Source organism: Dendropsophus ebraccatus, chromosome 7 (genome assembly GCF_027789765.1).
Source record: "Dendropsophus ebraccatus isolate aDenEbr1 chromosome 7, aDenEbr1.pat, whole genome shotgun sequence".
Taxonomy (NCBI): domain Eukaryota; kingdom Metazoa; phylum Chordata; class Amphibia; order Anura; family Hylidae; genus Dendropsophus; species Dendropsophus ebraccatus.
The window spans coordinates 78,764,499-78,777,514 of record NC_091460.1 but is presented as its reverse complement, the minus strand read 5'-3'; the positions used below and the strand labels follow the sequence as shown (position 1 = coordinate 78,777,514).

General features: G+C 40.8%; 1 protein-coding gene across 1 annotated transcript in view; it reads left to right on the top strand.

Moving 5' to 3' along the window:
- LOC138796565 (polypeptide N-acetylgalactosaminyltransferase-like 6) overlaps positions 1–5,372 on the top strand; it is a 397,761-nt gene extending 392,389 nt beyond the window's left edge. Inside the window, exon 4 of the mRNA XM_069976174.1 lies at positions 5,195–5,372. Coding sequence (XP_069832275.1) covers positions 5,195–5,372 — 178 coding nt within the window. The remainder of the gene's footprint in view (positions 1–5,194) is intronic.
- The last annotated feature ends 7,644 nt before the right edge of the window (positions 5,373–13,016 follow it).

Here is a 13,016-nt window from a genome sequence, read left to right as displayed (position 1 = left end):
AATAAAGCTTATATTCACAGAACAGTGATGGCCAATCCAGTTTCCAAAGGGTTAAAGTCTCAATATATTCAATTTACAGTGGATGCACTTAAACCATTTTGTATTTAAGCTTAAGAGATTAATATATTTAAATGTGGAGACAAAAACTTATTTGGCTATTAGTTTTTGTAGGAGACTTAGGCACTGCCATTGCCACTTCTGGGAACAAGAGGACAGCATTTCAGTTATACTTTCATTTTTTTGCTTAAACTGTGTTATAGTACCTGTAAAAAGAGATAGTGAGATTTTCACACAACTACAGTAATCTTTGTACTGCAACACAATACGCTACTGTATGTGTACAATATAAATGCCCTTACTAGCACAAAATCATCTAAAATGCAATAAAAATATAATCCCTCTTAATAATAATCATATTGCATTTTGAATTTGAATATGAACCTATAATCTTAAGGCTAGGTTCACACTATGTTACTGTGCGGCTGTATTTGCGGCTGTAATTGTGCGGCGGTATTTTTGGTGGTTCATGCGTACGCTGGAAAGTATACGATATACGGCTGCACAGTGCACACTATGTATGAATCTACGGCCCTATCGTAAACGGACCCATAAAAAATGAACAAGACCATTGTTTGCGGCTGGACATGCGGCCGTGGATTGACAGGCGGTCCGTACGGAGTACTTCAAAAATAACCGACAATGATGCCGAATGTAGATGCCTCTAATACTTAATATATTAAATTAATAAAACACATTTTCTTTGTAATAAAGTCCCTTTCGTTGTTCAATAATTTAATTCTAACGAATCCATCATTGTGCAATTAAATATACTGTTAAAATAAATATATATATATAAATAAATGTATACTTATATATATATATATATTTTTTGACAGTATATTTAATTGCACAATGATGGATTCGTTAGAATTAAATTATTGAACAACTAAACTAATTTTATTTCAACGAAAATGTGTTTTATTAATTAAATATTAATTAGTACAGGAAGCTCCAGTAAGCCGTTAATTCATATTGCCGGCAATAGAGCATTCTGTACTAATCATCACTTTACTGTAATTAAAACATCAAATGTTTCTTCTAATTATGTTATCACAATAGCATTATTAGAAAAAACATTTAGAATTATATGTGCGCTCAGCTGATTGGCTGATCGGCTCAGCGCACATATAATTAGCGGGTCCGCAGCACAGTGACTTCATTGTGCTGTGGACCAGCGAAGAGGACACATCGGGGTGCGTATACAGATCTCCCCACCCCCTCCCCAGCACTGCACCCCTCCCAGCAAGGAAGGGGGGTCACTTAACCCCTTACTTGCTGGGATGGGTGCAGTCTGACATCAGTCTGGCCCCCAAGGGGTTAAGGGGGATACAATACATCCTCCCTTAACCCCTTGGGGGCCAGACTATAAGCAGCGATCTGTAAAGATGCTGCATACTGTAAGGAGCACAACACCGCTCACAATGATGGGTGTTGTGCTCCTGTTTGTGTGTTTTTTGTGTGTTTCTCCCTTTTTGTTTTTCAGATATCGGTATCCTGGGGATTACGTCGGATTCAGTGGACTACGTCGATGACCAGCGGTTGTTTTTTTTTTTTTTTTTAAATTAAATGGTCAATGAGGGGTGTGGGGGTGTTTTTATTTGAATAAAAAATTTTTAACTTGTGTCTTGTCTTAATTTCTTTACTTTATAGACTTAGTAGTGGAAGCCGTCTAATAGACGGAATCCATTACTAAGTTGGGGCCTAGTGTTAGCCGGTATAAAATAGCTAACACTAACCCCCTATTATTACCCCAGTACCCAATGCCACCAGGGGTACTGGGAAGAGCCGGGTGCCAGTGGTCCCGGAGCGTCAAAATTGGCGCTCCTGGACGGGGCGGCAGCAGGCTGGTAAGATTTAGGCTGGGGAGGGCCTAAAACAATGGCTCTTCCCACCCTGGTGTTACCAGGCTGCTGTCGTTTGGTTTTTAACCCGGCTGGTTATAAAAATAGGGGGACCCTATGCGTGTTTTTTTTATTATTTATTTATTAAAAAAAAAACGCATAGGGTCCCCCCTATTTTTATAACCAGCCGGGTTAAAAACCAAACGACAGCAGCCTGGTAACACCAGGGTGGGAAGAGCCATTGTTTTAGGCCCTCCCCAGCCTAAATCTTACCAGCCTGCTGCCACCCGGTCCAGGAACGCCAATTTTGACGCTCGGGGACCACTGGCACCCGGTTCTTCCCAGTACCCCTGGTGGCATTGGGTACTGGGGTAATAATAGGGGGTTAGTGTTAGCCATTTTATACCGGCTAACACTAGGCCCCAACTTAGTAATGGATTCTGTCTATTAGACGGCTTCCACTACTAAGTCTATAAAGTAAAGAAATAAAGACAAGACACAAGTTAAATTTTTTTTTTATTCAAATAAAAAAAAAACCCACACCCCTCATTGACCATTTTATTAAAAAAACAACAACAAACAACCGCTGGTCATCGACGTAGTCCACCGAATCCGACGTAATCCCCAGGATACCGATATCTGAAAAACAAAAAGGGAGAAACACACAAAAAACACACAAACAGGAGCACAACACCCATCATTGTGAGCGGTGTTGTGCTCCTTACAGTATGCAGCATCTTTACAGATCGCTGCTTATAGTCTGGCCCCCAAGGGGTTAAGGGAGGATGTATTGTATCCCCCTTAACCCCTTGGGGGCCAGACTGATGTCAGACTGCACCCATCCCAGCAAGGAAGGGGTTAAGTGACCCCCCTTCCTTGCTGGGAGGGGTGCAGTGCTGGGGAGGGGGTGGGGAGAGCTCTATACTCACCCCGATGTGTCCTCTTCGCTGGTCCGCAGCACAATGAAGTCACTGTGCTGCGGACCCGCTAATTATATGTGCGCTGAGCCGATCAGCCAATCAGCTGAGCGCACATATAATTCTAAATGTTTCTTCTAATAATGCTATTGTGATAACATAATTAGAAGAAACATTTGATGTTTTCATTAAAGTAAAGTGATGATTAGTACAGAAAGCTCTTTTGCCGGCAATATGAATTAACGGCTTACTGGAGCTTCCTGTACTAATTAATATTTAATTAATAAAACACATTTTCGTTGAAATAAAATCAGTTTCGTTGTTCAATAATTTTATTCTAACGAATCCATCATTGTGCAATTAAATATACTGTCAAAAAATATATATATCAATATACATTTATTTATATATATATTTATTTTAACAGTATATTTAATTGCAAAATGATGGATTCGTTAGAATTAAATTATTGAACAATGAAAGGGACTTTATTACAAAGAAAATGTGTTTTATTAATTCAATATATTAACCATGAGAGGCATCGGCATACTGCAGAGGATCGCAAACCCCGGTAATAGCAATTCATGTAAACTGTGTTCCCTGCTTTCCCAGATGCATTCCAGAGGTGTTTGCATCACTTTCTTAAGATTTTATTTGTTATTTTTAGTTGAACCAGATTTCCAAGTAAATGACCGTATGTTTTCAGCCGCATGTCTATTTTTTCCCACGGCCGTAGTTTCATCCGCACATTTACAGCCGCATAAAAAATACAGCCGCACAGTTACATAGTGTGAACCTAGCCTTATACAGTTCACATACAGTTATGAAATATGCTATAGATACAACACACATGTTTAAAATGGTAACAGTACTACTAATATTTCAGTTACATTTGTTTTGCCATTGTTTTGCGCAAATACGGCCGTTGTTTTGAAATACGGTTGTGGTTTTTACGTAGTGTGAACATAGCCTTAAATGTAACTGAAATATCAGTAGTACAGTTACCATTTCAAACATGTGTGTTGTATCTATAGCATATTCCATAACTGGCTTTCACATTCAGATCACATTTCTAATATCACATTTTTTTTTTATCATCAAGCTAACAGGATATACCCCATTTGTTACTAAATTCTCAAATGACTTTATTTGAGAAGTAACTTTGCTTTCTACTTATTTACACTTGTTAACCCAATAAATCAGTAGTCTGTTGTTTTTTTTTTTTTAGAATTTTTATTTGAGAGTATTCTAGGTATGGTCTGTGGCCTGTGCAGTAAGGGGGAGAAGGTAAATTTTGATCATCACCTATTATGATCTATGTTATCTATACATAGGTGTGACCTTTTATCATATTTCTGTCTTTGACGATAAAGGAAGCTTCTCACAGGATACATTGTCAGGCTATGTTCACACTACGTATGAGACCGGCCGTTCCGGGACCCAGCCAGGTCACAGAACGGCCGGTCTCTGAAAAGATCATCCCAGGTAGTACTGCAGAACTGGCCGGATGATCTTTAGCGCCACTAAGTTCTGATGCAGGCTGGAGCCACTTGCTCCACTGTGTGCACTGACAGGGTTTTCTGTGGACGCTATACAATGACTGCCTCTACATAAATCCCGTGCGTGTCGGTGCACACAGCCGAAAACCTACGCCACCAGTTCCGCCCCCTCCACACCCCCTCCACGCCCCCCTGGCGTACCCGGTGGAAAGGGGCGATTTGCGAATATTTTATTCGCAAATGGCCGTTTTGCTAACAAAATATTCGCAAATCGCCCATTTTCGCTGCAAAATACGCGTTTTTGTGATGATACATGTCGCCTTATGTGTATACACTCTGGCCGGGATTCCCTCAGAAGGCAGCACTACGTAAGTTCCGTGGGAATCATGGCCGTTGTAACAACGGCCGTGATTTCCACGGAACTTACGTTGTGTGAACATAACCTAAAAACGTACAGTTTGTCATGCAGTTTTTTTTTTAAGCCATAACCAGAAGTGGATTTAAAAGGAATAGGAAATGTAGAGGAAGAAATTCCTGATTATATTTCTGTCTTGCTTTTTCTACTTCTGGCTTTTGCTTATAAAACAAAACAAAAAAAAACTTTATAAAAACATATGTGGCATTTAAAAAAAAGAAAGAAAGATGATTTGTGTCTGAAGAGAAACTTTCTTTCTTTGTGCTTCCTCTAAATTACCACACACTGTTTTCAGCCACCAGAGAAAAAAAAACTGTTTACCATTCGTACTAGCAGAATTAATCTTGTCTTTGCAGAAACAAGTCATCTCATATACTCAATCAGCAAAATAAGGCTATTTGTATTGTCTGCAATCCCTTTGTATGAATATAAATGACAACACACATTATGCTTTGCTTTCAGCTGCAAGCACAAACTTTATTTGGAAAAGCTGCCAAACACCAGCATTATTATTCCATTTCACAATGAGGGATGGACGTCACTACTAAGAACTTTACACAGTGTGATCAACAGGACGCCGGACAGCCTCATATCGGAAATCATCCTGGTAGATGACTTCAGTGACAGAGGCAAGTCTTAACATTTTTTTCTTTTTCAAATCATAAACATATTATATGTAAATATTGATATCTGATCAGTTTAATGTAGACATGCTTGATGCTATGGTTCAAATGTAATCTATGTGGTCACTTCTATTAAAAATAACTCATAATTATAGTTGTTAAAACAACTAATCACAAATCTTTTTGAAGTCCTTCTGTATCTTCATGTAATTTCAGATAGACTTGAGAATGTTCAGATTGGGGGTGGGGAGCGGTGACATGTCATCACTTCTAGGACTCCTTGTCCTTCTTTACGTTAAGGTTCTTAAAGATTATGGCTGTTTGTTTTGGGTTGTTGCTGCAGAATAAAATTTTTGAGCCAATCAGGTGCACCCTTTTCACCTAACAAAAAAAGTTTCACATTTCCTTGCCGCTCTAACTTGCACTACTTTTGAAATAGTAGACAGAATTTGGCATACAAGGTGCATGGTCACAGCGATCCACCAAATTTACTATGATTTATGCCATTCCAGGGGCTTAAAAAATAGCTATAATCTACGCCCACCAACGCAGAGTGGACATAGATGTCACTGTGCAGTGAATGGATGTTTGCTGCACCCCAACACTATAGAATTGTTCCCAATGAAAATGACTTTTACAGTTGAATTTTGGTTCTGCAACCTTGTCACCCATCAGAGTATTTACAGCCAGATGTATAACTTGGAGCTTGTGGGGCAAAATTCTAAATCTATATTAGGAGCCGTAGCTACTATGTACAATTATAATACAGTGTCATCTGTTTTCTCTACATAGCACTAAAATGTCTAATACATTATAGAGGTCTCATTCAGAATCAATGCATTAGTAAAATTATATATTTTTTCTTTACAATTTATAAACCTATTAACTTTTTCCCAAATGGTGTGTCAGATTGTCCTCGATATATTTTATTACGGAAGGCATTTCATTTAATTGGACAGCAGGGTGAAAGACTGACAAAATTGTAATACGATCATATATTTGTCTTTCAGTTTGGAAGGAAGCATTTTCATTGTCTTGTCCAAGGGTTAATTGAATTGCCCCCCTGTTTCTTCACAGTAAAAACCAAACATATCTTTCAAGGTCCTTAGGGAGCCAACTACTATACTGATGCCTTGGGTGCTGTTTCCTTTTTCTTATGTTTAATAACTATTCATACTATTTTTATATCACTTCTTTATATTATTATATGTTTTTATATTTTTAAATGATATTTTACTAGAATATAATATGTGTTCTATCATTTCTATTATCGATATGATCAAATAACAAGAACTTATAGTTCTGATAGCAGAGAAAAAAAAAATAAAACCCTCCAATAGGTACGAATGTTCTGCTTAGGTGAAAATGATGTAGAAAACACACACATATATTTATATTTAACTGTACAGGTTGATAAAGAAAAAAAGGTAATCTTATGGAATTAATGGAAGTGTAAAATGTAAAATCAAAATAGTAAAATTGTTAAATCAAAAATCTTATTATGAGTGAGCTTCATCAAAACTTCTCAGGCTAGCCAAAGAGACATAGAGAGTTATCCCGAAGGGTGATCAAGAAGAGATGGCCTAAGACTAGTTAGTCCCATTCCTATGACCACTGAATCTTCTTTTGGCTTAGTATTCTAGTGTTGAATATTTTGAAATTTAAAGGGGTAGTGCGGCGCTCAGAAATTATTCACAGAATAACACACATTACAAGTTATACAACTTTGTAATGTATGTTATGTCTGTGAATCGCCCCGTGTCCCACCACCCCCACCCGTATACCGGAAGTGTTGGTGCATTATACATTACCTGATCCGTGTCGAGGGCCGTCCGCCATCTTGTGCCAAACGTCATCTTCGGACAGACGGCCGAGTCGCTGCTGCCCGTTCCCCCTCCGCCGCGTCACAACTGTGCTCAGCCGCGATTGGCTGAGCACAGTTATGCTCAGCCAATCGCGGCTGAGCATCGGATTAAAAAGCAAAGCTTTACTTTAAAGAGGCACTGTCCCAAACCAAGAGATGCACCCAAAGGCCAATTCGTCCACCTAAACTAGAATAATGTACAGACAGCGATCATTGAAAGGCGGCTAAACAGAGAATTGACGGACATTGACGGAACATAGCCATAAACTTCTCAAGCCTCACAGACTGCTATCCTATTTATATGTTTATAAAATAAGCTGAATAGTTTACCTGATCTGTTACAGGGGTTATTTACCTACAGTATTGTTTACGAAGCATAGAACATGCTTGAACAGAACACTGAAGCTGCTTACTATAGAAATGTCAGGAGGCTGAGGCTGGTTTTGTGAACAGTCTGGGGCCTATGGTGCACTTAATCCACATATTTTGCTTTTGAGCCTATCACCACTATAGCCAGCCTTGGTGCATTGAAATGTGTTCATGATGAAGAGTGTGAGTGTGAAATTAAAGTTAAAATACAAGGTTACATTTAAATTGAAGCTACAAGAATATATCATTCTCAGATGTTTGCTTCTATCAGAGAACTGGTGTTCATGCTGTGCCATCCCTAGCAATATTCAACAAAACATGTATTATTTTTGCAGAAGATTTGTTTGAGTAGATTCCAAACCTCAAGACATGAAGGAAGAAAATCCTTGGATGATTGAAAGAAAGTAGTTTGTTTGCTTCTATGATACTATTACTTTTTTCCGGTTTTCATTTTACCTGAAATACTTTATTTTGCATCAAAAAACGATAGAATATTTTAGTGAATGTTTAATGAAGCCAAATAGGTCTAGAATTAGACAATTTGGATAATCAAATGCAATATCTATGCCATACGAGTGTGGTACATTACACTAAGACAAGTTTCATAGCTTGTTTTTGTGCCAATTTTTCATTTGCCTTTGGCTAATAATAAATAAATAATTAAACAACTGAAAAACTGTCACATAAAAGTAGGTAAGAAAAGATTTTGAATCCTATGAGGCACAGAATATATTTTTTCATTCTGTGTGAATTTAGTAATACAAATAGTTCATTTGTTACTATTTAAAGGGAACCGATCAGCACAATTGTGCTGATATGGTTTCCTGCAGCAGTGTATAAGGCTGTTTTAAACAGAAAAATATGTTTATTCAAGCTGCACAAGGTTGGGAGAAGGGCAGCAACTAGTCATCTTGGCAGGGAGCTGCCCGGGACTAGTCACCGCTCTCTCCCTCTCAGCGTGCAGTGAGGGGATGATCGACCGGCAGAGAGGCCCTTAGTGGCCTGCTCACTGACAGGAAGAGAGCGTTGACTAGTCCCAGGCAGCTTCCCCCCCTCCCCATATGACTAATTTCCATCCCTTTCCTGACCTCGCACGGCTTAATTGAAAATCTTTTTCTCCTCGGCAAAGTTACTTCTGCAGCCACAACAGGGACATGCCGCGAGTTGCACGGTAGAGTTATACACTACTGCAAGGAATCATATCAGTACAATTGTGCTGATTGGTTCCCTTTAACAAAAGCTAAATGTTAACTTTCAATAAACGACCATATTGGGAATAATGGCCATAATGGCAATAAGCGAATGTAGAAAGCATTATAAATGGTGCATTTGATGGTGCCCCTAAAATAGACTTGGACTGGAGCTTGGTTACCTCAGTGCTGTCCAATAGCTGATCTGTTAATGGGGTCTGCCTCAGGAGCCCTCTAGTAGCACAGTACTAATCTTATCAATCAATGTTATGCAATAGCATTGCCTTGACTAGTATAAACAATCTGATGGTAGTTTGTAAAAAGACAAACAAACCAAAAACCTTAGTAAATGTAATCAGTGGAAAAGTAAGCATGTTGGGTATCACTGCTTTGCTAAAAAAAAAAAAAAAAAAAAATGATGATTATAATAATAATAATAATTAGTGATGAGCGAATACTGTTCGATCGAATAGATATTCGATCGAATAGTGAGATATTCGAATATTCGATATTCGTACGATTATCCCACGAATATTCGATAAATATTCGATAAGCGTTCAAATCCCCCAGCTTCCGGTTTCACCCTCCAAATGGTCAAATAGATGTTTTTCACTAATCGAATACTTGTTCCCTTAGACATTAATGGGATTGAATATTCGATCGAATATTCGAATACTCGCGGGATATTCGTACGAATATCGAATATTCGAATATCTCACTATTCGCTCATTACTAATAATAATATATTACATTTTTGTGCTTATATTTTTTTTAACCAACTAATATACAGTATATATTGTGACAATCTGGGGGTTACTCACTCGCTGGGATCGCCATCTCCTGGGCCTGAGACAGTTGGCACATCACAAATTGCAGTCCAGTCAGTGCTGTATGCTTTATACGGACCTCAGTCAGCTTTATTTATCCGTTCAAAAAACACAAGACATAGGCAACACTGCCAATAAAATAAAACCTAGGCCGTCTAGCCACTGACTAACACCACAGCTTCCCTAGCTGTCACTTATGAGCCTAATGCTCAATATCACCAGCTCCACTGGTCTTACCCAGACTTCTTGTCTGCAGCTCCCACAGGCCTAGTGCTGCCTGTTCTCCCACACTGGGAGTCTTCACCTGGGAGCCATCCCCTGGGAAGCTCTGGAGTCTCTAATAGAGCTCCACCAGGTGGTTTCAGAGCCTCATTAGCTCTTGGACTGGAGCGGAGTATCTGGACCAGGAGCTCCACCTGAACTCCAATTCCCACTCCAGAGGCATAGAACTGCCTCTTACAGCCCCACCATGCCACATATCCTCCCCCCCTGACAAAGGCCATAGGACTTGTCACTTTATTAACACCCCCTCCTGGGTCAAAGGTCCTACATTGGGGTAAGATGTGACACCATTCATGCCTCATTTTCTTTTTTTGGGGACACACATCACACTTTTCATGAGGTTTTTGTTTTCCCCGCATTTTCCATAACACAGAACCACCGTACCCCACTTTCTCACTTTGCCGTTCATTTCTTTCATGACCACGTCCATAAGTGGAGACATGCATCGGACGGCTGTACTGAGAACCACTCTCAGCGTGCACACAGTCCTTGTTCTCATATGTAATTTGGGTTCCCTTATTGGTAACATCCAGGCTGTTACCCTTGGCAACATGAAACCTCTCACTTCCAGCTACATTGGATGGGACTGTATGAGTGACACTCGGCTCAGACATTGACTGACAGTTCTCACTACCTCTCACTTCAGACAGGGCAACATACAGACTGCATTCACTTTCAGTCTCCAAAGTGAAAGTCTTCATACCAGCTCCTTCATGCACATCTTGGTACTGAGGACATGATTCCTCCAAAGTTACCTCTTCATTATTCACATCAGCCTCAGTAACTTCAAGACTCCCTGTAAGAGGTAATGTGTGAGCCAACACAAGCTCTTTAGCCGGACATTCTCTGGCCACCATCTCATCACCTGCTACTTGAGGCATGTTCACATTAGCCACAGGAACAGCTTCTGGGACCTGACAAAGAAGAGATTCTATAACAATAAGCGGTGGCTGTTCTACTACTGTGTGACCACCACTAACATCACTGGATGCTGCTGCTGTGTGACCCTCACTAACATCACTGGATGCTACTGTGTGACCACCACTAACATCACTGGATGCTACTACTGTGTGACCACCACTGACCCCACTGGATGCATCACTCAGGTCTATCTGGCTCTGCATTGTAACACAGTCACCCACACCAGACTTACTGTCATAGACACAGGGGGCGCTCTCAGACAAACCACGTGCATACGGCTTCCTACCAGGCCAAGCACATCTGGCTATCTCCATGCAACATTTCAGTCTACAACCATATTCACACTGGTCACTTTTTCCCCTTCTTTTATTTCGGAGATACCTATTGGGCACAGCACAGCTGTTGTAGGAACATAGTTTAGGTGTGAGAATACACAACACATTTTCACTATGTTTCCTCACCACATGCATTCTCACTGCATCACTTTGGGAAAAACGCGCCCCACAAACCCAGCATACATACCGCTTACTGCCACAGTCACTTCTCACATGCTGTTTGACTTTGTAGGTCACTCTCTTGGCATAATATGAACCCATGGGCTTGTGAGTCTGCTTACCCTCCTTGTTATCTTCAGCAGATATTTGGTTGCCACTAGCAACCACATTGGCCTCACTTGACTCAGTAAAGGCCACCAAACTCTCCGTATTGCTTTCAACCACAGCACATGCATCCCATGCAATACTCTGGTCCTTACACACCATGACCTCTAGGGGCAGCACTGCACCTTCATCACATGCAATCATCTGGTCATTATACACCATGACCTTTAGGGGCACACTAGAGCGAATCCCCTCTGCTGCTTTTTCTGCTTTAGAGGTTAGTTCACACTCTGCATTCATTGGAACTAACGCTGTAGTACACCCATCATTTACCTGCTTAGGTTGTGGGACATAATTATGGGTTAAATGCATGTTAGGCAGCAAATCTGACATGACCTTACTGCTATCACATAACTGCTGGGTGACCTTACTGCTATCACATAACTGCTGGGTGACATTTTCAATACACATTGCATGCAATACATTATCATTAATTTCATCTGACTTTTCAAGTCCATGTTCAGACTGTGCAATAATCTCATCAGACATCAGGATGGTCTTGTCAGCCACAGGATTCTTCTCCTCACTTGGTAGCATTGCTGAACATTTGGACTTATTTTGGTCACCGTTCACACAGTAAGATAGTGAGGCTCCACCCACTGGTAACTCTGGGACATGTGTATATGGTTCTCCTGGTTCCTCCCCCTTAGGCAGTGGTACAGTACACTTTACTGGGGACTCTCCCTCCCACAACTGCCAGAAATAAGGAAAGTCTCTGCCAAGTATGAACTCCACCTGAAGCTCCGCACAGACCTCAAGCACATGATTTACTGTCCCATAACAAGTTTTAAAGTCAATTAGAATAGTCTTACCATACGGCTCTGGTCGACTCTTCACAAACAGTATAATATCCGGATGGACCCTGGACACCTCCTGGCGACAATCCAGGTCAACCAGCAGTGGGATTCCACCCACCAGCAATTCACAGGTTTTTGGTTTAAATCTCTCTGATCTCCTGACCAGAGGACAGTAAGATGCACAGACACCCGCTCCCATGCACCTCCAACATGGCTCCCTCTGCTCAGTGACTGCCGCTTGCTGTTGGGGTTGGTTGCTCCTAGCAACATCATCATGGCGCCTCTGCAAAAGTGACTTTTTAACACTTGGGCTTTGGGCAAAAGCACATCCAATTACACAACAGTCCATTCTCATACATCTCAAGCCTGGCTCTGGCTGGTTGGCTTTAGGGACGGCACCCTCACGCTTTTTATCTGGGGAATCAGACCAGGATGCACCTGGGACCTTGGTACAGCAACCACTTGGCTTGGACCCCTGTGCTTTCTGGTTAGCAGCCCCCTGCAGTGCAGTGCGGGGTGTAGCAGTACATGCACTTTGTACAGGAGCTTGCTTATCCAATGTCCTTTGCAGTTGGGCCTCAACAGCCTCCCGCTCTGCTTCAAACTGCGCAAGGTTATAACCCATTTGTTTGGCCATGTCTTCACGGCGCTGTATGTCCCATATGCGTCTGACATAGTCCTCTGCTAGACCCATGGCAACTATATGCTTTATGCAGCAGAAACACCAGCTTCAAACATAAGCAATACTGGCC